The sequence below is a fragment of the Xiphias gladius genome, chromosome 18 (assembly GCF_016859285.1).
Source record: "Xiphias gladius isolate SHS-SW01 ecotype Sanya breed wild chromosome 18, ASM1685928v1, whole genome shotgun sequence".
Lineage (NCBI taxonomy): Eukaryota > Metazoa > Chordata > Actinopteri > Istiophoriformes > Xiphiidae > Xiphias > Xiphias gladius.
Genome location: NC_053417.1, coordinates 369,713 through 397,212, shown reverse-complemented (window position 1 = coordinate 397,212; position 27,500 = coordinate 369,713). Strand labels below are relative to the sequence as shown.

Genomic DNA, 27,500 nt, shown 5'->3' with positions numbered 1-27,500 from the left:
CCAAATATGAATGAACTATTTAGCAAGTTCTATAGTAAACTGTACAAATCAGAAATTTGTATTCATGAAGGATTAATGAATTTTTCTTTAAAGATATTTCTTTACCAACACTTAATGAAGGAGAAAGGGAATCTCTGGAGGGAATCTTTATCCTGCAGTCTGAAATTAAAGCTACTATTAAGTCTTTGTCAAGTGGTAAAACACCAGTTAATCTCGTTTATAATTCAGTTTTATACATGTGGCTTCTCTATTTGTGCCACTGTTTAATGATATAATCATAAATCAACCTATGCCACCTATGCACCAAGCCATTAGTTCATTTTTCGTTAATTCCAAAACCTGGCAAAGACCACATGCAAATTAATTATTTTAGGCCTCTGAGTCTTTTAAATAATGATTACAAGTAATATGCAAAAGTCCTTGCCTGCCACCAATATGAGGAGTTTGTTCCATATTATGGCAAGGGCTGAGGCTTTTGACAGATTGGCACTACTATTTTAATGCACACTTTTTTGGTGTCCAAAACCAATACATCTCCATCGGTCCACGCGCCAAAGATGTCCTGTTTCGAACTATTTTTATTCTTGATCTTGAACTCCTCGTCTGTGCCATAAGAACCCAAAAGGAAACAACAGGTATTGCTATCAGCAACTATGAGTTCGAAGCCAGCCTGTTAACATTTGTTATATTATTAACAATAACACAACCAAAATATTCTATTCCCCATGTGCACAAACAGATTGACAAATCTGCCCAGTTTTCTGGATACAAAATTAGTTATGATAAGAGTGAGGCTATTCCACTAAATCAGTCAGCTTTCCTGTCTCACTTGGGAACTGCAAACTTTAAATGATATCCCAAGGGTATGAAATACCTGAGAATTAAAATAAGATCACCTATAGAAAAATAGGAGAGGCTAATGCGCCAGATCTATTACAAACATAAGGGGAATAATTAAAAGATTGAAAGTTATGCCATTTTCACTGTGGGGGAGAAGTTATTAAAATGAACATTTTACCTTTGCTCGGTTTCCTTATTTCATCAGTACCACTTAGATTCTCCCCCAGCTGGTTTAAGGAAATAAATAAATTACTCTCTGGGTTTCTGTGGAAGGATAAAAAACCAAGGATCAGCCATAACAAACTAATTAATCCACAAAACAGGGGAGAGCTAGGCCTTTCTGACATTTACCAATATTACCTATTGTATAATGGAAGATATCCTCTGTTATGGGCCTATAGAGGCAGGACATTGACTGGATTTTAGAAATGGCTTGAGGAGGAAATGTGAGTAGAACATAAAAAAACCTTTGTCTTTACAATTGTTGTGGTATAAATCCTGTAGTCATTCCAAAAATTGACAACCCATTGATTTACTTTTCATGTGAAATAATATAATTAGTTCAGACACATTTAAACTTTAGTGGATTGTCTCTACCATCACGCCCATTATGGCCATTTTTTTGCTTACCGCAGGGGACAACAACCTTAGGAATGGTAAATGGCATTATCATGGTATAGTACAAGTGGGCCAGTTGGTCAAGAATGGGAATATGGTCCCCTTTCAAGAGCTTCAGGTAGAGTATGGGTTGAAATATTATAACTTCTTATCATATTTATGGTACCAATCGATTGTGAAAGTTTAATTTTCTAAGCCCCGGATACAGCAAGCAAGAAAGACCTTGAAGAAATGCTGAGGCAATCTGCTGTCAGCAGTGGTACAGTTTCAGCTGTGTACACGCTGCTGTACCTTGCCTCTGCTGACTGCAACTCAAAAACAAAAATACAGTGGGAATGTGACATGGGTATACTCAACTGTTTTACTCAATTGAACACACCACTTCACAATCCAACAAAGCTATCAAATTGCATTAGATATAAAATTCTGTAAATCAATACACTGGGCCTACATTACACTACATTTACATTGAAGAAAATTGATTGTAAAATATCTAACTTATACTGGTATGGTTATGATGTGGAAGGTACACTGATGCACCAGTTGTGGCATTGTCCAATTGGTAAAGAGATTTTGAGCTGATGTATTCAAAAAAATTTCATTGGTGAAATACACATCAAACCATGTCCAAGAGTTTGTTTACTTGGTTCAAAAATGGACACTATACGTTGTAAAACTGCACAGTGGGTTATCATATTGCCTTGAATGTCAATACTAAACAAATCAGTCAGTACTAAACAAACAAATAATACTGAAACTGGAAACAACGCAAACCAAACTGTTTTAACATCAAGAACTGACTGAAGGACATTTTGGACTTGTGGGCAATGAAGAGAGCTTTGTCAGACCTCAAAGACTTTGATTAAGCAAAAGTAAACCGGACACTTGTTTCATGCACTGCTTGTATCTACTGCATTTGCCATCCTTGGTTCTTTTCTCTTTAAGCAGTCACACACACTGTATTCTTTTTTAGACTTTTTCGTGTTGTTCAAATACAACAAAGAAAGTAGCTCTTTTTCTTGCCATCAGGAGGTCAGCATCATGTTTTCTAGTGTGCTTGTGTGGAACTTCACCTTGTACACATACTCCTCACTGAAGTGTGTATAGAAGCATGTAAACTCCTGTGTGCAATTTCGCAGCTATCCGTGTCAGCGCTGGAGTATGCTCAGGGCTTCATTTGGAGCTCATTATGCTAATAGTAATTGATATGAACAAACTACAAACAAATGCTTATTATATGCAACGTTTGAGCTTAATAATTTTTTTTTTTTTTTTTTTCAAACTTAGTGGCATCTTCAGTGCTCCATTAGGGTCTAAAAAGGATGCATTTGTGCACAATATTGTAGGTCAACTACCTACAATGGAAGCACTCAGAGCTCAACACACAATCTCTGTAGTTACACAAATAAAACATAGAAAATAGAAATGGAGAATAAAAATGTGCCTCTGGTTATGAGTATATAGTCCAATTTGTAAGATTAATATTAAAAGTTATCTTATCAGCCACAAAAAATAGGTAATTAGAGGTTATTGTTATCGGCCCTGAATTTCCTTATCAGTGCATCTCTAATTAATATATTGAATATACTCTCAATGTTTTCTTCACTATTACTTATAATTTACCCTAGGGCTGTATGATATGACAATACATATCATGTGACGATAGAAAAATTTATGTCGTTCCATATTATGCTCTATTGAATATTTCGTTTTGTCACAAACACACTCTTTACGGCAATATTTTTTGTCATTTGAACAACACTTTGGTTCCTCCACACAGGAAAAGCAGGAAATTTGCACGTAGACAACACAAAAAACATGGAGGAGAGTGAGGATGACACAGGACGTGGTAATTCCAAAAAGGAAAAGGACTCTGACCAGCCAAGACGAAACGAGGATCAAAAGGAGGGGCTACTTCTGTCGCTTGGACTTGATTTGGATATGAAAAGTCAGAAACAGACAGACTCAAACACCACTGTATTAGCCATTACTATAGTTTCAAAGTGTTTTCTATTTACCTTTTTATATTTTATTAATTAATATTTTATATTTTGTTACATGCTTGATTGAAAACTTGCACAAAGGTTCTAAATAAAAGGAGAAAAATATCTAATATGAGTAAGTACCTCTTATTTGTATAAAAGGTCATATAAATTGTAATTTATTATATAATATATTATTAACTAATTATTATAATATATAATAAGAAATAGGCCTTTCCATTTGGTCATTTTATATGAACTATTTATTCATTGAAGTTACAGTAAATGTGCTATATCGTGATATGTATCATTATCTGGATATGAAATGATCTATATCGGAATAGAGATTTTGGTCATATCACACAGCCCTAATTTACCTGCATATAAACACTCAATTAAACATAGAAAAAGGATTATGATACGTTCTGGCATTGACATTACTTCTATTTTTCTTTTTATTCATAAGTCATATAACTAATTATTGAATGTGTCTCAAAAAAGGACCTAATGTTAGGACAGGCAATACTAAAGAAGGAAAAAAAAGCCCTGTTTTAAAGTTTTGAGATGCGTACCACTACATGGATCTACATACAGTGCATAGTCCTGCTAACAGAGAGACCTTTCAACCAAGCTGCCTGCAGTACATTCTCTACATAGTTTGAAGACACTCACGCTGTGGTTGACAAAGTGGGAGATGTTGCCTAGGTGAGCAGCATCCACTGTGTACACGTCCTCCACATAGTCCAGGTCAAAAAGATATGTCGAGCCTTGACGGTCGTACACGTGACCCCTCCTCTCTGCTTCATCTGTTGTGATGATCTGGAGGAAACAAGACAGGACATTACTGGCACCTGTGCCATGATGTAATATTTCATTTTTGGATATTACACAAAAAATAAAGATTAATTAAAAAATTCACACACTTAAGATATTTGCTTATAGTTTCGATATCATTAAAATTGATGTTGAAGCACCATTGATATAAAGAACAAAACAGAAGTGGCATCAGCAATGCCCAAACATGGACATGGACATATATATAAACTTTGTGTGTGTGTGTGTGTGTGTGTGTGTGTGTGTGTGTGTGTGTGTGTGTGTGTGTGTGTGTGTGTGTGTGTATATATATATATATATATATATATATATATATATATATATATTTATATATTTATTATCTGTTTGATAATCATTAAAAAGGTGAATTTATCAGCCAACAAAGTTTTTCTGGCCCCAATCCTGATCCGAGTCCTATAATATTGTGTATTTCTTTTACCAACCATAATCAGCATTTGCCTACTTGCGGATTAAATATGTATCTGGCACACTAGAATAACAGTTGTAGACTTCTAAATGTGGCACACTTTATTTTTCACAAGCTCCTGTATCCTGATTCTATTGCGTGGATAAGCTTAAATTATTGATAGGATATTAAGTAAAGTTTAACTGGAAGATTTGACTCCTGAAATTGATGTGAAGTGATCACCTGGAGAGAAAAAATGTCACTCTTATGATAAACAACCACTTGTGGTTATACAGTAGTGTTACAAAGTGATGCTTTTTTTTTTGTCATAAACAATCTTTTGCTGAGTACAGACACTGTGTTTTAGGGGGCACACAAACACGAACACAGCCAAGTTTAATGCTGGCCTGTCATTAAGTTACTCACAGAATTAATGTTAAGCAGGCCTTAAAGAAGACTTTATACTCCTTCCGAACAGCTTGTTCAATGGTCGTATAGCTTTGTTTTTAATGATATAAAGATATTTAAACTCTTCAATATCAAAATCAGCTTCAATACTTGCCTTTGGACATCTGTACTAGTAATAAAACAAACTCCAAGCCACCCATACAATTTTAACATGATATTGTTTCTGAACGAACGAAAGAAAAAAAAAAAAATCTTTTAGTCAGCGGTTGTCTTTTAGTCAGCGGTTGTGGCGACAAAAATGTAATTTTGTGGTCTTGTGACAGTTTGTGTAAACTACAGGACAGTTTGGTATGATTTATTACTTCTGATGTGTTTTCCATGATTAGAAAGATGCATTAGGCCAAAAGGATAAAAATGACAGGACAGAATGACCTTGCTGATGATGAAAAAAACTGTCTTTGAACACGTCTTACCTCTCCTACGTACTCCATGACGAATGTGTTCTTCTTGATATGCTGCAGGGTGCGGACACCCCATCCCCGGCCATTCTCTGTCTTAAAGATGCACAGGTCGAACTGGATACCCTTCTGGACCACTCTGTTAGGACAATCAGGGCCACAGCTGCATCGGGAGTTACACTCGTATATGGGCTGTCCCGCCCGGATCCGGACCTGTCCCCTATCATTATAGGCCATGCGGTGTAAGGAGGCCCCAGGGCAGCAGCCATTCACTGGCTCCTGTAAACAGTTCTTACACTCACAACCCACAGCCATCTCATCTAACACTATGCCCTGGCCTACTTTGTAGTTGTTGATGTAGGTGAAGTTTTTTGGGGGACCCTCGAGGTCCACTTCGTTCATGACAAAAATGCGACCTGGGTGGTTGCGAGTCTGATTTAAATGGGCCTCCCACCGCTGTAGACTCTGACGGAGTTTGGCTTTCTGAATGAGGATTGATGCAACTTCCTTATCTAGCTTTTTAGGGATGCAGCGTCTCTTGTGGCGCCTCAGCTCCTGATCAAGGTCCAGATGGAACTGCTTTATCAGTTTGGGGCATCTGAGGTTCCTCTTGGGTTCCCAGGTGTTATCTGACTCTGGGAACCCTCTCCACTTTACCAGGTAGAACTCCTCCTCCTGAAATACACAACTTCAATTAGGAACAAAGACTGCATTGTTTCCAAATTCTAATTTAAGCATCCTTTAACCATGTCAATACAGACAGCAGATGTTCTAAGCATTAGTGGTTTGACAATTCACAGCCCAAAACCAGCACAACAGGCTTAATGTTTAAGATAAGATAAGATTAAGATATGGTAATCATATGATCAATTTATTTATGTTTGTATTGGACAAAATTGTTTTTTTCCATTATCTAATAAATTCTAAGTGATTCCTAAGTGCTCAGTTTCTTGTTTTCTCTAACAAGGTCAGCAGCTAGTCTTCTCTGCCTGTTAGTCTTGCAGTCCTGAACCTCAAAAGTACTTACCTGTCCTTGCAAGCCAAACATTTCCACCCTACACATGTAGATCAGTTAATTTTCTTTCAGAAAAAAAGATAATGCACTGTCAATCTGCACCGTGTGATAGGACTATGGGGGACCTGATACTATAGCACCATATGTGGTTTATAACTTGAAAATCTTAGGCCTAGGGTGAGCAATGTTAATACAATGGCATGCAAAGTTTAGGCACACTGGTAAAAATTTCTGTTGCTATGAATAGTTTAGAGTAAAAGATTTCCTGATTTTCCAAAAGGCATAAAGTTAAAGATGAATTTGCTGATATTTTATTGAATCCATTCTTCCCTTAACCAGTGAAATGTTCTGTGCCACTGGCTGCAACACAAGTCAAAGGCATGATTAATCCACCTCCTGTGCTTAACAGTTGGAGGTGTGTTCTTTTCTTGAAATTCTGCACACTTTTTCCCCTCAAACATACCTTTGCTCATTGCAGCTAAAAAGTTCTATTTTAACTTCATCAGTCCACAGAACTTGTTTCCTAAATGTATCAAGCGTGTAGATGTTTGTTGCACACTTCTGACGTTAAATTTTGTGATGAGGATGCAGGAAAGGCTTTCTTCTGATTACTCTTCCATGAAGATCAGATTTGTGCAGGTGTCACTGCACAATAGCACACCACCACTCCAGAGTCTGCTAAATCTTCCTGAAGGACTTTTGCAGTCAAACGGGGGTTTTGATTTAATCCTACAAGCATTTCTCTCTGAAAGTTTTCTTGATCTTCCAGATTTCAACTAGACCTCCACCATTCCTGTTAAATGCAATTTCTTAATTACATTACAAACTCAGTTACACAGTTACCTGAAAATGCTTTGTTATCTTTTTATAGCCTTCTCCTGCTTTGTTGGCAACAATTATTTTAATTATCAGGGTGCTAGGCAGGTGCTAAGAGGAGCAGCTGGTTTGAGGAATCAGAGTATGTATAAAGCTTTGAACTTTGCATCACTTGGCCTTTCCTTACAATGACTCTGAATAAGCCATAGCCCTATCAAGCTAATTAAGGTCTGATACCTTGGTTCAAATCTTTTACGGAGCCCAAAATTTTGCATGGTGCTCCTTTCCCTTTTTTCACTCTAACATTCTACAATGCAGTTCATCTTCTACTCACTTAACTATTCACAGTAAGAGTAATTTTTGACAAAAGGTCCCCAAACTTTTGCATGTTCACATTCTCCCATCAGGTTGGTTTTTATAAATCCCAACTTTTCTGTGGGAAGTGGCCTAAGCATCTTTCAAACCCTGTTCTTTAAGTACACAACATTTCTAAATGAGGCCTCTGATTCCCAAATATTTTGTCCCCTGGAGACTAAACAGTTGGTCTAAAGGTCAAAATATCTGACTCTGAATAAAAACTAAAAAAAGGTAAAAGTTTGCAGTGGTATGCTTATTGTAAGGCTATTGTATTAGTTTCTGTAGAGAAACTTCGACCCAGACATACGAACATTTTGGAAACAGTGAAAATTGGTGAAGCCGTGAATTGAGGCCAGATTTTATAATTATCAATCACACACATTTCATTTCACTTCATATGAAAAGATTAATTACACTGTATACCCACTTTTTCATAAACAATCAGGCCAGCTTTGTGTTTATGCTTGTAAAAAGCCACCAATTATTCCATACATGCCTCTTAATTTTAAAATACACAGGTCAACCCAAATTAACTATTTAAATCTGTGATTTATTACTAGTTTTTTTACACTCCACCCTCCAGCTGACAGTGGTCCCTCCGTCAGTTGCTGGTATCACCACATCCCCATCATAGCACTGCTGAAATGCCACGGATGATGTATCCACCTTCTCCAGCCACCTCATTCATTAAGTCCTCACCCCCTGCCCACGTATACCAACAGTAAAAATTAGCAAATCGCTTAAAGTGTTAATTGTTTTTTAAATGTTGAGTGTGTGATTCTATCATCGGTATGAGTGTATATACTCTGGCAGTGTGCAGCAGTGCACTTCTTGAGATCAGCTGTGACCATTTACAGTTAACTTTGGGAGTGTGGTGGGCAGGATAGAAGGCTTGAGCATGTACATATATTTTCAAGTTAATTGTGATTGATAAAGGGGAAAATTGTATGCATGCCGATGAACTTGCAGTTTTATAAATTATACATTTTTTTGTGTACGCCATTTTCATACTTTGTTCGCACGTAAACTTACGGGACAGATACTATACACAGTTTCATAAATGAAGCCCCAGAACTTTAGATGGGATATCTTGTCTCCAGGTGTACACACTACAGAGGAAATGGAGGCAAGAAAAGACAGCAAGGAGACATTAATAAGCAAATGGAAGAAACCACACAGTAGACCAGTGCACAGCCTCAGTGTAATTTCTGAATCATACTGTGGTTTACTGTGGTTGCTATAATGATATGCAGCAAACTGGAGTAACCAGCAGCTACATTTTTTGATTACCTTGAGCTGATTCAAATGTAAAAGGACTTTATAGAAAGAAATTATAGTGGCCATATTTCAGAGCGGAGAGAATAATGAATGATTTACAGTTTTTAATTGTGCAAACTGACTAATGTTTTGACACAACTGTGTCTTCATCAGAAAAATAGCAGCCTGAAGTCAGTTTGTATAGGCTATGTAATGCATAGGTCCTAATACTGGCAAGAGCTGTTTGCCAGCATTAATTAGTCAAGCATTATAATACTGATACCTTACCTTAGTCTTCTTGTAGTCACAGAGGAATTCCACCTCATACTCATTGACGTTGGTTCTGTTCACCCCAAGCTGTTTACAGTGGAGCCTCTCTCTGCGACACAGGGCTTCCAGCTCATCCCAGGACATCTTACAAGGCACCCTGCAATCTGACACAGCAACTCCCTTTTATTAAGTTAGTGTCACATGTACTGAGACTACAGCAAACTCCTCTTAAAATATATTAAATTTAAACTGGCACTGCTCATTGCTGAAGATCCAAAGAAATGTGACATGACTTTGATAGGTACTATATTGCGTGGATGCATGGCTTAATTTGGCATACATATAACCCAGTGAAGAGCATTTTATCTCAATAAAATCCAATTTTCAATCTGATAACTCCACTTTCTACTGCCAATCACAGCAGTGGAGGATGATACTAAGACAGTCAAAAGCTTGTTAAAACCAAAATGCCTTACTGAACTAAGTGGTGCTTAGTACATTAACAGTTGTGCATATCAACAAACTTTTGGCTCTCTTAACTTCAAATTAAAATGTACTTTTTACTGTTTGGCGCATCTCGATAACCAGCAATTACTGCACTGTCGTTACTACTCTCAGTAGTAATGACTTCATGCGATTCTTTACTAATACAGTATCCATCAGAACACTCCACTCTCGAAATGTATGCTTACTTGTGGGTTCCTAGAGTTTCCAACAGCAGAATGAGAGACCTAGCCTTCAGTTATCAGTCTCCTCTCCTGTGGAACCAGCTCCCAGTTTGGGTTTGAGAGGCAGACACCCTCTCTACATTTAAGATTAAGCTTAAAGCTTTCCTCTTTGATAAAGGTTATGGTTAGGGCTAGTTCAGGTGAGTTCTGAACCATCCCTTAGTTATATTGCTATAGGCTGAGGCCGCTTGGGAAACTTCCCTGATGTACTGAGCACATCTTCTCTCTCTCTCCGTCTCTCTCAATGCATTTATATCACACTATTAATGTCATTAACTTTGAGTCTTCTCTCTCCCTTGGTTTGTGCTTTTCCTCTCTGTCCTCATTCTGCAGGTACCTCTGACTTCGAAGCTGCAGGATACATATCTGTCACTACTACTCAACAGTAATCATCATTATTAATTTTATATTACTGCTGCTGTTATTATTATTAATAATAGCATTATTAAGCCTATAAGTATCACTATTATTATTATCACTATAAAAGCCAGTCTGACAGTGCTTGAATACAATAGTATCTACATTTGTTCCTGGTCTCTCTCTCTCTCCTCTCTCCCCCATATCTTCCCTCTCAACCCAACTGGTCGAGGCAAACGGCCGCCCACCCTGAGTCCGGTTCTGTCGGAGGCTTCTTCCTGCTAAAAGGGAGTTTTCCTCTCCACTTTTCGCCAAGTGCTTGCTCATGGAGGGAACTGTTGGGTTTCTCTCTATAATATTTTAAGGTCTTTACCTTACTCTGTAAAGTGGCTTGGGATAATCTATGTTATGATTTGGCAACATATATATAAAATTGAACTGAAATTCAGCTATTTGCAAAAAAAACATAATGCCATTTAAACATTTACGTGGCGCTGTATGGCGCGTGGAGCTTGTCGAGTAGTTTTGCCCGCTAAAGCACAGCAGCCTGCCCCTACAAGCTGCTTACCTAACTTCACAAACTAAATCATTTGTGCTTCCTAAATTAGATAGCACACTTCTAAGGCTAATCACAGTTGCTCGGAATTACAAGCGGAGAATTTCCTCAAAAAAGAGGCTAGGTTAAACTGCACAAGTAGCTAACGTTACTTCGGACAACTAACTTGGCTTCCTAGGGTCACCATGATACACCATCCCACTGCTCTATGTTATGTGAACTCGAGGACAGGAAAGCGTGCATATTCGATGTCTTTAAAGGGATTACACCTGGACTACACCAAAAAACAATAGTAAATTAACGTATAATGGAATATAAAGTCATATATAGTCCTCATGAGTTACCTTTCAAATTTTCCGCCATGTTTTCCGCACAGCCGCCAAAATAGGAGCAACTACACTGGTGGGAAGGATCCTGATGCAGAATACACTGAAGCGGCTGCTGATTGGATAGCGTCATTTGTCAGTCCTCTCATTGGTTCAGATATGGTCAGGAGGGTTGGCCGGAAGACAATAGATGTCGTACGAAGCTAGTCACATTCACCAAGAAGTTACGAAGCTCCGTAGTTATTACAGTACGTCGGCTGTTGCAGTCACAAGCAACATACCGGAGATCTGCCTCCTCATTACCACAGAAGAAAGTTCAAGACTATCGTAGACCTGAATGGGGCGTTGATGCGCCTCAGACCTGTAGAAGTATTGTACTTACGTACTTAGTACTTTTGAGGTCCTTGTAGTTAAGTATTACTATTTTACTTTGTCTCTGGGGTCTGACTGGAGCCTAAAACATGGGGAATTGTGCTAAATAGTCACCCTATTGTGCATAGTACGATTGTCCTAAACATTTTTCAAACTTTCATATAACTGTTACTATCAACAGGTTTTTGTTGTTAATATTGCATATAAAAAGCTGCTATAAAAAGTCAGAAACGCAGTATGTAAGTACCATACAAAATACACCACCATAAAATGCAGTCTTAAACCACCCTTACACAGCCAAGGTCAACAAAACACGGGTGTGAGACTATGTCCAAGGTAAGCTCACTATATCTAAAAATGCTGTTTTATGTTTGAAAACAGTGTGTCCACTCTCCAAAAGGACATTTCTTAAAAGTTCTCTGTCCACACTGAAATGTTAAAATAACAGGGATAGGAAAGAGAAACTGGCTGTATCATTTCCTCCTTCTCTTTCTGTCAGACATCAGCAAAAATGTGCATACAGCTATTAGTTTCAGTATATTCAAACTTACAGTTGTTCTCATTTAAATATTTTTTTCTGTTTGTGTTGTAAGTCAGCTTGAAAAGTACAACCTACTGATTTGTTCATAAATGCAGCCTGTCAGCCAGGTGAAGTGCAGTACTGAGACACTGGTCAAAGATTTATTTCATGCTTGCAACCCATCTGAAAAAATAAACATCAGGCCATACCAGTGACAGCAGCTGGATGTGTGATCACCTTTATTGATTCAAAATAAGTGATAGCTGAGAAAGAATGAAAAAACACCAGAAAGTTAGCTGGTGAATGTGGCTGCTAAGGAAATGTTACATTTTCTGCATTGACAGTAAAACATGGGGACAGCATTTTAAGATTCAGCTAATCTGGGAAGCTTTTTTATAAAAAGCTATATTTTTGGATGTGAAAAATGTCAGTTGATGTTGATGGAGGGTGAAACTGGCTGGCTGGCTGCTAGTCAGTGTGACTATAATAGAATGTGATGTCACTGATAAAAATGAAATGATTTTATTGGCTGTATGCAAAGAAGTCCTCCATATAAAGTGAGAGAGAACTAACCACATTATGAAAGGTGAATGCACAGACACGGGGCACAATCTTGAAGCCAAAAAATACAAAATGTAAATTTCTCTATTTTCTGTACTGATTTTTCTCAAAAGGAAGAAGATGATATGTCATTAACACAACAGTTATGTATTCTGTAACACAACAAAGATACAATTTAATTTCAGTTTGACTTTAAAAGTAGACCCAGTGTCCAAACTGTCTATGTTTGAAAAAAAAACAATGTCATTCATTTGGCAGACACTTTAGTCCAAAGCTATGTGTAAATGAGGTACAATCCAAGCCACGGTAGATCAAGGAGAAGCAATGTTGCAGGTACATGCAGGAAGGCAATGAACCTGTACATTGTGGCATAGGATTCTAGCCCTTTGAAACCCTTAGGTTAGCCTACATGTTGTCATGTATTCATCATGCCTTTTGTTTTCCAAAAATTATTACAACAAAAAATATTAAGCATACATATAAAAACACATCTAGGGATTTTAAAGATAAAGAAGCAGAAACATTTCTCATGACTTTTACATTCCTCATACTGTAGAAGCGTGTGGCAACAGTGTACAGTTTGGAAAGTTCAAACCTTAAAAATGTGAGCTAAAAAGTATCTGTGAATCTGTGCGATGTTGAGGAGGAGGATTAACATCTTCACACAGTTTCCTATATGTTAGGTAAGTATGTGTGTCAGTTTTTGCCATGTTTATCTAAGCACTTTCCAGAAAGGTCCTCAGGGACACACAGTACCAACCAAGCCAGTACCAGCAATGAAGATGCTGGTACTAGCTTACCAGCTTTGCCATATTTAGTGTTTTGTTAAAGGTCTTCCATAGTTGGTCAAACCACAGTGACATCCTTACAGTCCTGATAGTTAATATCAGCCCTGACAGTAATATGGGTCCGATCTACAACTGGTTGCTCTGCAAACCTGGGTTCCACTGGATCTGGTTTGCCTGGCTGCTGACCCCCAGCCAGAGGGAAGGGGAAACCATCCAGAGGTGCATGTTCTATCCTGCACAGGCTGTCGTCGCTGTCACTGTTGTAACTGGGATTGGAGGTGCTTACAAGGCAGCGGTCAGACCAAGCCTCCTCTGAGAGCAGGCCAAACTTGTGATGCATCATCTGAACATCGTCTGTTTGAACAGCTTTTTCCATCTGCCGGACACTGATGGGCCCCTCCACATCCTCCACCACACTCAGCTCCGCTTTACGGAAAGTGTGGCGGGCATACAGGCCAATGCAGAACATCTCCACAATCACACAGTAGTGGTAGATCACTGAGGTTGGACAGATAACACAAGACACACGGCTAAGGAGCATCAACAGAAAATGCCTACAATGATTACTTGTAGAAAGAAAATCTTTTTGATATCTTGGCAACATACTGGACACAAAGACAGTTAATTACAAATAAAACAGCCTCATGTATCTTTGCCGTCTTTTCAGCTTGTCTGGCAAAAGTGGCATTTCAGTTTTCATTCATAAAATGTATTGTAATTCGAAAAATATTATTTGATACAGTAGAAAAGAATTAGCTTTGGTTACATTTTCTAGAGGTGATTGAAGAAACATATCATCTTTTAGAAAATTGAACATTTTAATACTTGAAGATTTTATGAATTTGTAATTTCCTTTCTTTTACCATTCTATAAACCGGAAGCTTCTACCTTTGGTTTAGTGATTTCCTACATTTCCAAAAGTGCCTTTCCAGAGTAAAAGAAAAATGTAAAGCTCAAATTATGATGTTCATGTTTGTGTAGTCATGAAGGTCCCTGAGATATAAATTTCATTATCTCCCCACAAAGGTTAATCTGAACTGTTGTGAGAATGCGGGTATTGTATGTGTCAATAAATGTGTGTGAATACGTTCACAAAGGCAACGTATATGAAGAATATATTTTTTGCTTCTTTAATTTTTATTGTTACTTTGTACATATGTGTATACATACTGTATGTTCTTATAATCTATACATAATATTTTTAGTATCTTTTTAATCTGCTATATGTACTTGATCATAACAAACCCAGATCTTTTATTGCACTCAGGTTTTGAAGCACCTTTTTTTCCCAATTAATTTATGTTTTGTCTGATATTTTGTCATTTTTCAAATCCTGGTCCTGAGGAAATAATATTTCATTTAGTATTCCATCTAGTATGCTAGATGGGTTCATCTGCCATTCCTATGGTATGTTCTGACAATGCAATTATTGAATGTCAGTGTCAATGAGAAACAAGCTTCTGATCTTATTTAAGAGGGGGTACCATCAATATGATGCTGACTGTTGAGTTTTGGATTACTGAAACATTTCCTATGTAATTTGAAACTGTGATGGAAGTGTGTGTCAAAGTAATGACAACTCATGGTCCACTTACTATCGTTTTCAAGGTTTTCAACCACATCCAACAGTTGTTATCAATGGATAGAACTTGTTGTCCACTGACTCCTGGACGTTGATTAAGACCATGAGATACAGTTGAAAGCTAGTAATTGTGTTTGTGCAACCTGGAATATGAGGTCAATAGAAAATCTGGGAAAAGCCATTTTCACTAGAAACGCCAGTTGCTGTCCTAAAATACAGATGTAATGGTAAACATGATTTGTGAATGAGACTGGAAGTTGCCAGATGTGCTGTGACTTACACTGGGACCTGGTCAGGACAGAGAATGGTGGTGTGCAGGGGATAACTTCCAGAGCACCCATGGTCTCTAAGATGCCACTCTGCAGTCCACACAGCACCAACACCACGATGATACAGATGAACTTAGCTCTCAGTCCATAGCCATGTAAAGCAGTCTTAGTGGCTTTGTAAAACAGAAGGTGGCCGTAGAAGGACACAAATGTTGACACACATATGATACCATTCACATACAGGTTGGGGTTGACTGAATCCACCTGGAGAACAAGAAGATGGTTGCCACTGATGCAATCCTTCAACTTATCCAGGGCTGTTTGGAGCAAGACCTGCCCAAGAGAGACTGTTCTCTTGTAAAAAATGAGCCCATAAGTCATCTGTGCCAGCAGCTTATTATGACCCATACTTTTATTGTTAGGTGACCTCTAGTGGCCGCAGTAGTTATGATAGGGGCAAATGAGGAAGTCAGGTCAGGTATAAAAACCAACAAAGTCCTCATTAGGAGGAAGTTGAGGTGGATGGATGGGTCAATAAAAAACAGGACTTCCACACATGACACCAATGTTTGTTTCCGTCCAGTACCACTGTTAGCAATCTCCGAGTTATCTTTGATCAGGATATGTCCTTTAACTCCAACATAAAACAAACTTCAAGGACTGCCTTTTTTCACCTATGTAACATTGCAAAAATCAGACACATCCTGTCTCAAAAAGATGCAGAAAAACTAGTTCATGCTTTTGTTACTTCTAGGCTGGATTGTTGTAATTCCTTATTATCAGCCTATCCCAACAAGTCTCTAAAAACTCTGCAGGTGATCCTGAATGCTCCTACACAAGTACTGACAGGAACTAGGAAAACAGATGAAATTTCTCCTGTGTTAGCTTCTCTGCATTGGCTCCCTGTAAAATCCAGAATAGAATTTAAAATCCTCCTCCTAACCTACAAAGCCCCTAATGGTCAGGAACCTATAGAGCTCATAGTACCCTATTACCCCCCTAGAACACTGTGGTCCCAGAATGCAGGCTTTCTTGTGGTTCCTAGGGTCTCCAAAAGTAGAAAGGGGGGCGGAGCCTTCAGCCTTTCCTTCTCCAACCATACGCACTCATATCCCATTAACGCTTGTTACTAACTTGGCTTCTTCTCTCTCCCGTAGTTTGCTTTCTCTTCTCTCTCCTCTCTCCTTCTGTTGCATTCTGGAGGTATTTCTGCCCCTGCTGCTGCAGAGTCTGGATCTGTAACTGCAAACCTTCTACTGCCCCCATGGTCCTGCTCAACAACCACTGCTTCAATTACTATGATTATCATTATTCTTAACTTGCATTTTGCTATCTTTCCTCTTGCTCTCTCACTCTTCCTCTCTCCTTTCTCTCTCTATCTCTCTCCCTCTCTCTCTCTCTCTCTTTCTCTCTCAACCCAGCCGGTCGGGGCAGATGGCCCCCACCATGATCTGGGTTCTGTTCAAGGTTTCTATCTGTTAAAAGGGAGTTTTTCCTTGCCGCTGTCACCAAGTGTTTGCTGATGGGGAATGTTAGGTCTCTGTAAATATAACTATAAAGAGTACGGAATAGACCTGCTCTATATGAAAAGTGCACTGTGATAACGTTTGTTTTGATTTGGTGCTATATAAATCTGTGACAGTTCCATAGCCATTTGTGTTTATTATTGTTACCATGACAATGAAGGTCTGGTAAGCCTGCCACTGGTAGAATCCTATGGATTGCATCAGAGGGTAGCGACAAATGACTTAATGGTTGGTCAAGTTGGTGGACTTGTTGGCCCAAGAGTATACAGTCGCAGAGTCACAGCAGGTGATTTCAGTTTTTGTTAGTTTAAATGAGCATTGTGGCTTCTGTAAGCCACTAGCAGGGCACTTGACTTTTAAGGCCTCAGTATGTTTCAAATGAACTAGTACATTCAACTGACCATATCTGCAGTCAGAGTGTTCCTAGCTGTTCTCAATGTCCACAGTGGAACGTGAGGTGAAAAGCCTGCTGTCATATTCTCCTCCAGGCTGGATCCCACTGCCTCCCTGATCTCACTCTAAAAATCTGACTCTTTGTTGCCTTAAATACTCCTACAAATTGAGATAACAGCACACACTTTCAGACAGTCTCTCCTCAAGGACCCTTATAGAGCTGCGCTCTGTTGTTCAAAAGAAAAGTGACAGAAGTAGGCTGGGTGAAAAAATGAAGTGCTTGAGAGAGAGCTTCAAACCCTGCCTTGTTTCACAACTCCACACAGGTGGTCAATCACTGCATAAAGCGGGTATTATTGTCACATTGTCTGTTCTTTCCCCCCTGACTGTTAGGCTTTTGGAAACAGAGTTTCACACGCCATTAGACAATCTGACAAGCACTTAATTTGAAGCATATTGAGGTGTTTAGTCTTCTGTATGGAATGCTGTATTTGTCACTCCAAAGCCTTATAATCCAGTCAGTAAAGCTAAAAAGAAAACAAGCTGATAGTTTTGGTTTATAAAAAATTCATCATTGCTATACACGACAAGTTATTTTCATGATTCAAGGGCAAACATTTGGTAAATCCTAATATTTTGACAATGTTTTAAAATACTTTAATACTGATTCAGTTGAGAGAAAAATATCAAAGCACTTGAAATCAATCTACAATCAAAGAACAAGCTATCGTGATAAAAAAGAAAAAATCTATGGAAATACAGGAAATTAGCAAAAGCTCCACATACTGTCCTTTAATGACAGCATTTTGAAGAAGGGATAGGTAAAGTCACAGATCTTCCTACTATAAAATACAATACATTACACCACCATACACTACAGCCTTACTATAATGCTCACTGGGAGAATAAGCTCAGATTTAAGTCTGAATAAATGACTCACATCCCCATAGTCGTACTGTTCATCTGTCCACAGGACCAGAGTGACAAAGAACAAGATACTGCGGACAACAGAGAGCTGCAGCACAGCAGCCATCATCCAGCTCCGGCTGCTGCTACACAAAAGAGAAGGGGTGAAGCTTTAACATGTTAGCAACATGTCAAGTCACATTGTCTGCACACTACATTTCAGACAATCATGCAACTAAGAGGACTTTACACAAATAAAATCAGATTAAACCACTGAAAATGGATGTATGCATAAGTATGCACTTCATTTGGATTTTGTCAGTATTTGTGAACTATCCCAGGTTTATGTAGGTAGATAACTGTGGTACTCAATGGTGTTAACAACAACTAACACAAACAGGTGACACAAGCTGCCCCCATCACAGCTTCAATGCACTCTTAAGATTATTTACCTGTGATGGCTACTAGATGTCTCAAAAAAATCTTCGACTTGAAATCTATTCAAAACATTACAAAATCAATGCAAGTGTAGTTTGTTACTCAGATTTATGTCTGGTGTGTACCTGTTTATGGCCACCATTGGGAGACAGCAGCAGCAGCAACAGGGGAAAGGATCTGGAGATACCTGCTGTCCAGACAAAGCAGCCAGCATACGAGCTTTCCCTCCAAAGAAGTCTGTGATCAGTCCCATGAATTTCAGCAAGGTTATGGAGTGATACCTGCACAGGCATACAAATTCAGACAATATGCAGGACCAGCGTAAAACAGATGTGATTACAGTCTCTCATCAAGTCTTCAATTTATGCCAAGACTGATTAACTCACAGTGAAGCAATAAAATTACACAGCGAGGACGAACGTGGCACATACAGCGCTATAAGGGAGGTCAAGGTAAATACCTATGTTAAAAAGAACATTGAGAGATTGAGACATGATGCAAGTGATGTACAATGTAACAAAACAAATTCAAAATACTTTAGATCTTAAGAGGTTATTGATTTTTTTTTCTGCAGTAGGAGAAGTCCAGCAGTCGGAAGAGGTTAATGTTACCGGGTACATTCCTAATATCCACAGGTAGAGCCGTTTTCGTCTGGATGAGGCATTGTGCCTCAGGAAGAAGCCCACTTCCTCCAGAAACACCCCCAGTAAAATGACAGCCAGGCCGGCCGGTATAAGGAAGAGCCACAGATCATCTTCAATTGCTGAGAAAAGACAGTAACACAGTCTGATCAAAAACACACTTTCACACTGAGGACTTGACTGTAAATTAAGTATTTAAGGCTATTTTGTCCGGAATTATGTCTAACAGTGGCGTCAGCAATGCATGGCTCTCATTAATGACTCCGCTAAAAACAACACATAGACTGCACAAATTTTCAGTGGTATTGCCTTGTTGATGTTTGCCGTGTCATTGAAGAAATATGTTCATTCAAGAGTTTAAGAGCGATGTCTGGAAGTCAACTTTCAACAACTTGTACAGCTGTATTGATCGCATCCACACTAAATAATTTTCTCTACGCTTTCAATTTATTCCACTAGTTTTTTGCCATATTATATGTAGGCTTCCCTTTTTGCCTCCAGTTTCTTGTAACTACTTTTACAGTTGTTTTCTCAAGGTAAATATTCATCCTTTTTATCCATTATTTCTAGAGGCATTATACCTGATAAAAAAAACTTTCCTAATGCATTCTGTTTCCCTTTGAACACAGTTCCAGTGTGATTTTATCATTTAATATGGCTATAGTATATGGATCTAGTTTTCTCCAATAATGAGATGATGCAGGTAAATCATATTTAGTTTATTTAAGGTAATAAAATACTGCATTTGTGTATTCCTGGTATTTGTTCTCCCATTGTAAATTCCAGCTTTTTCTCTTAGTTCTTTTTACAACAGTTTTCTAGCATTTTCTGAATTTTTGGAAAATCTATGGACCACATTTAAAGAATCATAACTCCCAATGAGAAATTGAATAAGAGGATATATATCATCAGTTTTTTATTTTTTTATTTTAGGGGGATCAGCATAAACAGTATCTCAGTTGCAGATTTTTTAAAATAATTTGTCCTAAAGTTCTAAATAATGTTAATTCAAACAAGAATTTTATTTCTAGTGGTGTTTATAAAAGTCTGCTTTGTCCAAAATATTTTTCTTTATGTAAAAAATTTTCTGTACAACCAGTTCAGAAAACACACATATTTTCAAATATTTAATAATTTGGTCATATTATTTAGCCATTATTACCCTTGTTACATTTAGCTGCTGTTAGGATAAGAATGAAATGTCTTCAACTGTTTTATCCTTTTGACAAAGAAAAATCAACACTTATTTGTTTAAAAAACAAAAATACGGAACCCAAACCAAGTAGAGTGAAACTGAGATAATTTATTATTATTATTTATCAATGCCATTACCCCTCAACATTCAACTACTGAGTAAGTATAGAAATTTACCTACCACTGAAGATTTGTGAGGATAGAGGGATCTCAGGCCCAATCCAGCTACAGTTGGTCCCTCTTCGCATTCTCATTATAATGCTGCTCTGCACTCTGTCCAGCTGTCACACATAAAATACATAGACGGGTACAAATTTATTAAGATCAGCTACAAAAACTTGACTTTGAATATTGGCCATCTTAATGGAAGAGCCCGAAACAAACCTTGTATGAAAAGCCTTGGTGTTCCGAATGATTCCCACAGACTTTTGTCCTGTTGTTTCCGTCTTGGCCTGACCAATTCCTGTCTGATTTGAGACATTAATGATTGACTAGATGCAGGTAAGAGGACAGGTGGGGGATCCAAGTCCAAGTGCAAGAGGCTAGAACTAATCTAAGAATAACTCATTAAAAACATACTGTATAGGTTAGTTTAAACAAATAAATATTTTTATATACAGTGGGTCAAATGGAGTTTATGGAGTGTTTTGTTCGCATTTAACCTATAGCTAATTATTTTGCTTTTACTGCAGCTGTTTTAAGAAAAAAGGAGTCACGATTCTTCTGGACTTGTTACCCCCTCCTGCCTTGTCTCCCTCAAATACAGTCACCTGTCATACTCCACCCGTCCACATAGTCTTGATTGCATATAAAGGTTTATTACAAAGAAGAACAGCGTCAAGTCAAGCATCCGCAGATCTGCTTGTGAGAGGGTGTGAAGCCAATGAACCACTCTGAAATTCAGCCTTGGTCACCGACTCTTAAATAGGACAGTTGTTTTCCTAAAAACTGTCACTCACATATGGTTTTAGTTACAAAGCATTACCTGCCTTTGGGAACTGCAAGACCCCTTCTGAGGACCTTTGACCTATGGCCTCTGTGCCATATCTCTATTTTCACACATGGTTTATATTCTACATATATGACCATACACCTCACAAGTCATCAGCCTGCCCCCCAGCCAGCAATGGCCTGCCCCTGCTCCAGCCAGCTCTAGGCCTGCCAGTCACCCGTGTGCATCCTAGTCAGCTAGCCACCAGCCCTCCAGCCCAGAGTCTGCCCCCAAGTTGTCTAGCCTCCAGCCTGACCATGCCCCTGAAGACCCCCAGCATCCACCCCTCCTGGGAACTCGCCCCATTATCCCCAAAAGGCATCTAGGGGTAGCATAAAGGAAGCATGGAACCTGAAGATATCAGACACCCAAGCTGCCCAGTGACCCGCCGTCAGCCTCCTGCACAACCCCCGAGGCCTCTAGCCCCCTAGCCCTCCAGCCACTGGGCCAACCACCCAACGTGCTGACTGGTCAAACACAGCAGCTTCTCAATTTTATAGATAGTCTGCTTGCTAAGTGGTTAAAATTCTGGCCTGGCTTGGAGGAAGTCAGTATTTATGATCTAATTAGAAAGGGGAAAGTCTTGCTTATCAGAGAGCTGAGGAGTGCCAACTCATCCAGCTCCATGTGTATTGGTAAAGGGCAGTGGTAGACATAAAAAATGTGGCTGGTCACAGTGGAGTAATGATAAGTGTGTTACATGTACATACCAACAGCTAAATAAAGTAGTGGTTAAGGCCCCAGTTTAGGACCTGTCAGATGGGGGTCCAATCTTAGTCTAAATATCTCTTCAGTAAATTGAAATGGTAATTGAGCTCTACACAAAGATCGCAAATGAAAAATGTGAGGACGTCCCCGCTCCATGCAATGGAAGCAGGCACCAACTCAAATTTAGTATAAAATTCCCTCTTTCTGTTAGCATCCCTCTTCCACATGCTCAGCAAGGAAACTCTACGAAGGCACAAAAAGGGAATTTTCAGACAGTTTCTTTGTAAGATATCCTTTAGATTTGTCTAACTCAGACTGTTGAAGCCTTTTATAGGTTTTTCAGCACTGTCTGTATTCCCCAAAAAGAAAATAAGGAAAGAAAGTGGCTCTCCAGAGTACAAAATCAGCAAGAGCCCTCATGGTAAATTGATGTGTAATTACTAGGCTAACAAATCAGTATGTGAATACTGTTTTAAGGTTAGGTTTAAGGATAGGTTCACATTTGAAAACAGATTTTTTCAAATGTGATCCTATCTTAAAAGGGAACAGAACACTGTAAAAATTCTCCATTATATCTGAAAGGCCTACATTCAAAAGGTTACATGAGTGAAATATCAGCAAAATTATATTTAAAATATAATAATTATAAGTAGTCATTATTCAGTGTTATGTTACATGTAAGAGAGATTGTAAGTAGATTATTATTAGTAATCCATTAACATGTACCATGTAACATGCATTTTAATGTTGCAGCTGATGGCAGAGGACCCACTAATTTATATTAATTTTAAATAGCATATTATATTTAAATATTATCAGTTGTCTCTCAGTGAAATCATATTGTGACAATGCAATTACATCATGTTATCAATTTACAGATTCCTGTTGTTTAAATTGATTCCATTAATTTAATCATAAACCAAAATTAGTTAATTTGAAGATTTTTTCTGATATAAACAAATTACAATGGAACATCATTCATTCCACCCAACATTAATTGAATTGTTTTATACACTCACTGACCACTTTATTAGGAACACCATACTAATACTGCTTAGAGCCTTCCTTTGCTCACAGCCTCAGTTCTTCGTGGCCTGGACTCCACAAGATTGTGGAAACTTTCCTTTAAGACTCCGGTCCATGGTGACGTGATTGCATCACATAATTTCTGCAGATTTGTCAGCTGCACATTCATGCTGTCAATCTCCTGTTTTACCACATCCCAAAGGTGTTCTACTGGATCCAGGTCTGGTGACTGGGGCGGCCACTGAAGTTCACTGAACTCATTGTCATGTTCATGAAACAGGTTTGAGACGATTTTTGCTTTGTGACTTGGAGCATTATCATGCTGGAAGTAGCCATTAGAAGATGGTAAACTGTTGCCATGAAGTGATGTACATGGTAAACGGTATTAAGGGGCCCAAAGTGTGCCAAAGACAACATTCCCCACACCATTACACCACCACCCACAGCCTGGACTGTTGACACAAGGCAGGTTGGGTCCATGTACTCATGCTGTTGACTCCAAATTCTGACCTTACCATCTGCGAGCCTCAACAGAAATCCAGATTCAGCAGACCAGGCTAAGTTTATCCAGTCTTCAGCTGTAACGTGTTGGTGAGCCTGTACATACTGCAGCCTCAGATTTCTGTTCTTGGCTGACAGGAGTGGAACCTGACGTGGTCTTCTGCTGCTGTAGCCCGTCTTCCTCAAGGGTCAACAAGTTGTTAATTCTTAGATGCTTTTCTGCTCGCCACAAGAGTGGTTATCTGAGTTAACGTAGTCTTTCTGTCAGCTCAAACCAGTCTGGCCATTATCCTCTGACCTTTCTCATCAACAAGCTATTTCTGTCCACAGAACTGCTGCTCACTGGATGTTTTTTGTTTTGGGCTCCATTCTGTGAAAACTCTCTAGAGATTATTGTGTGATAAAATCCCAGGAGATCAGCAAGTTCAGAAATACTCAAACCAGCTTGTCTGGCACCAACAGTCATGCAACGGTCAAAGTCACTGAGATCACATTTTTCCCCCATTCTTATGTTTGATGTGAACACTAACTGAAGCTTCTGAACTTTATCTGCAGGATTTTATGCTTTGCACTGCTGCTACATGATTGGCTAATATTGTTGGGTAGTTTAAACCATAATAATGATGCTGATCATATGTTTAGAGGGTTTCCTGCAGTGTTCTTAAGTGGAGGCAAGCCACCCCAACTTAAGTGCAGACCAACTCCCAACTTTGAAAAATTAATACACTTCGGTGAACTTGTTGGTCCGGCTGGACTCAAATCTCGTTTCATGGATTTTTCCATAAATCTTGACGGCTGCACAATTTTTCTCATACAGTCAAGGATTTGGAAATAGTTTTTGATTCCTCCCTCACGTTTGAGTCACATATCAAATATATCACAAAATTGCCTTTTTACCTACATTAGCCAAAGTATGTCCTATTTTACCCAATTCAGATGCTGAAATCCTTTTACGTGCTTTTGTAACATACAGAATCAACTACTGAGATTCACTTTTTCTCTGGCCTACCCATGACAGCAATAAAAGGTCTCCGTTTGGTCCAAACTGCAGCTGCCAGAGCGTTCAGTAGATCTAAGATGTTTGATCATATAAAACCTGTCTTGATATCTTTGCACTGGCAAACAACACAAGCAAGAGCTGATTTCCAAATCCTCCTTCAGGGACTTAAAAGGATTGGCTCCTTCCTACATCTCCAGTCTTACTACTCCATATACTCATGCCATCCTTTAATCTGAGAGACTTTAGAGAGACTTTGTTAAGCTATCACCGCCTCTAAAACTAAATGCTACAATAATATATAAAAAGCTCACTATTTACTGAGAAATTTAAGCCTGTTTCTAGTTTCATTACTAAGTTTCTTTTATAATTCATTTTTCACTGAGTGGGGAAATTGCTATGGGAGGGTTTTGATAAGACAGGGAGAAGCTGCTGAACTGAATGCAGTGTCAGGAGGTGCTCCAGTAGCTGGTTACTGAGAAGCGCTGATCTGACACCAAATTCACGCACAAACATTACGCATAAGTTCACAAAACAACATATAAAGAAGCCCATGTGCCATGACAAATAAAATAAACACAAATATGCAATTGTCCATCAATCATGTTCTGGGCATTACTGACAGCAGATAAAGTCAAGTGCACTGACCACGGCAGAGCTGCACACACATTCAAAATTACAGATGACAGACATTAGATTTTAATTAGACTTTAAGAATTTCTTTTATCATTTATTGTAGCATTAGAAATGTTAGTAGTTATTTATCAGTTTTTCAACCCCTTGGTTCCCCCATAATTCAAACACTGCAGGGCAGCTATGTTGCCCGTGGAGAGGCTTTGTCTTAAAGACTAAAGTCAGGAAACAAAAGTCTCCTGCTTACAGTAAATGCCACAGATTACTGTGCAAGAAATACCGTAACACGATTACCTGTAGTCTCCTAGATGTGCACTGTTACAGATCTGTAGCTATTTCTAGATAGGTATATGGTAAATCCCCCTGCTCAGACGGGGTATATGCGATACGCCTCCATATATGTACCACTACACCTCTGCTTTCACTTGATACATGGCTCTTACTTTAGCTGTGTAGTTTGCTGTCTTTCTGTGGCAGAATGCATTTAGTGAGGTGATTAGGCCTAAAACACAGATTGCCAAACCAGCTTGCAGTAGTGCAGATGGTACATTTTGGCTTGCTATTCAGGTCTTTTTTGCAGTTATTACAAATTTTAAAAGCTGTTTTCACGTAACCATATTAACTATATTTTTAAGTTCAAAAATTCAATCAAGTTGTTATATTAACAGTCTTACCTGGATGTTTGAGACTCTGCCTGTATGTGTGTACATGTCTTTACATGTGAAGTCTCATGTTCAATGGTGTGATGTGTTTTTTTAACTTTTCAAGCATGCAGAGTGTCTTTGGGTCATGGGCGCTTGACAGTTTTTTTTTACAATCGTCAATTCACACTTCTCCATTTCTCCACAATAAATTCACTTTTTCAAGACTCCTTACACAGCTCTTTACAGCGTAACAGTTAATCCCCAATCCAATATCCACTAATGCAACCAAAACACTGATATTTCTCTCCCAACAAGAAAACTGTCACTCAGAACACCCTGATCAAAAAACACTAACAACAGGCAGCATTACAACATGGCTCACTACTGTCTTTTAAGTATCTTTTATTTAATTATTTATTTGACATAAACTAAGATTTCGTTTAAAAAAAACAGGTCACTTCACAGCATGGATTGTGCTAGTTTATAGCATATTGCAGCATGTCTGAAATAATTCAGACATACTGCAATATGCTTCAATAGGCTTTATTTATTTATTAATTGCCATTTCTGAAAAGAGTAATTCCAAGTGCAAAAAAAGGAAACTAATTCCAGTACCGTAATACAAAACCATAAATATTTACTGTACTATACATACTTGTATGGAGTTGCTACAGATATAGAAATGCCACAGTGCTAACCAACCCTGTCTTCTGTTTTGGCCACAAGTTCTCATCTTGCAGTCCAACTGGGGAAGAATCTTTTTGCAGCCTGATCCATCCTGACAGTCTTCTGCAGATATGTCCAGACATCCAGTACTCATTGTGTCTAGGAAGGACATCTGATCATAAACTGTCCACCTCCATGAGGAGAAGAACTCCTTTGTGGGGCTGAGGAATGGAGAGTAAGGTGGAAAGGAAGTGACAGCATTCTGGAATAATAATAATATAGTACCTCAAAAGTATACTATGTCAAAGTTGTCAAGCCATTTGAAAAATAATGATGCACACTAGCATTTTTCAAGTAAAAGTCAAGTATCCTCTGTGGACATAGTATCAGTTCATATGTCCCTGCTGGAATTCTGTCAAAAACACTACAGTCAACGAGAGAGATCCCTAAGTCATCTGTTCGGCCTTAGCACAAAAGCACAAAAGCAGCTTTTGGTGTAATCAAGCCTCTAAACAGGATATGTAATAATGCTATGAAACATTTTGTATCGGAGGCGAAAGGATCTCACCACATACAAGTTCTAAAGGAACTAAGCATTTTAAATTGCACTCATTTAAATGAATTTGCTAACATTAAACTTACCCATGGGTGTTCAGTGACCTGGGGAAGTCTCTTTGGCTGTGTGTTTCTATGGGGAATTGTAAAATGTCCCTAAATGAAACCTTTATTGTACTCCAATCCCACATAACTTAAACCAGATCAAGGCATTTATGGCTTTAAACTATAAATTTAGTGGTATGTAGCACTGGTCCATGCTTTGTACTTGTCCCTACATTATAAATACATGTTATGATTATTCACTTTATTGAGTGTTTTTTGAGATATATTTAATGAGGTAGGTAACTATAATAAACAA

At 38.5% G+C, this 27,500-nt stretch overlaps 2 protein-coding genes across 5 annotated transcripts in view; both read right to left on the bottom strand.

Moving 5' to 3' along the window:
* LOC120804350 (histone-lysine N-methyltransferase SUV39H1-like) overlaps window positions 1–11,331 on the bottom strand; it is a 25,896-nt gene extending 14,565 nt beyond the window's left edge. The window contains exons 1-5 of one of the 3 annotated variants that reach the window (XR_005709440.1): window positions 11,247–11,331; window positions 9,280–9,425; window positions 5,562–6,221; window positions 4,113–4,259; window positions 1,019–1,104 (exon numbers count right to left, since the gene is read on the bottom strand). Coding sequence is in view for 2 of the 3 variants with exons in the window: in XM_040153769.1 (XP_040009703.1) it covers window positions 4,113–4,259; window positions 5,562–6,221; window positions 9,280–9,425; window positions 11,247–11,265 (972 nt within the window). In the remaining variant the exon portion in view is untranslated. Of the gene's footprint in view, window positions 1–1,018; window positions 1,105–4,112; window positions 4,260–5,561; window positions 6,222–9,279; window positions 9,426–9,953; window positions 10,388–11,246 lie in introns of those variants that run through there. The other 2 variants (XM_040153769.1, XM_040153770.1) reach the window with 2 other exon arrangements.
* A 1,112-nt stretch (window positions 11,332–12,443) lies between these two features.
* Window positions 12,444–20,881, bottom strand: si:dkey-16n15.6 (organic solute transporter subunit alpha). 2 transcript variants are annotated; one of them, XM_040153241.1, is made up of 8 exons: window positions 20,803–20,881; window positions 20,600–20,699; window positions 19,195–19,346; window positions 18,970–19,043; window positions 18,709–18,864; window positions 18,180–18,291; window positions 15,332–15,584; window positions 12,444–13,967 (listed from the first exon to the last, which is right to left on the bottom strand). In XM_040153241.1, the coding sequence occupies exons 2-8, from the start codon at window positions 20,670–20,672 to the stop codon at window positions 13,528–13,530; spliced, it is 1,260 nt and encodes a 419-aa protein (XP_040009175.1). In that variant the 5' UTR covers window positions 20,673–20,699; window positions 20,803–20,881; the 3' UTR covers window positions 12,444–13,527. The 2 variants fall into 2 exon arrangements, with proteins under 2 accessions (XP_040009175.1, XP_040009176.1); XM_040153242.1 differs by having other exon boundaries at window positions 18,180–18,288.
* Window positions 20,882–27,500: the final 6,619 nt, after the last annotated feature.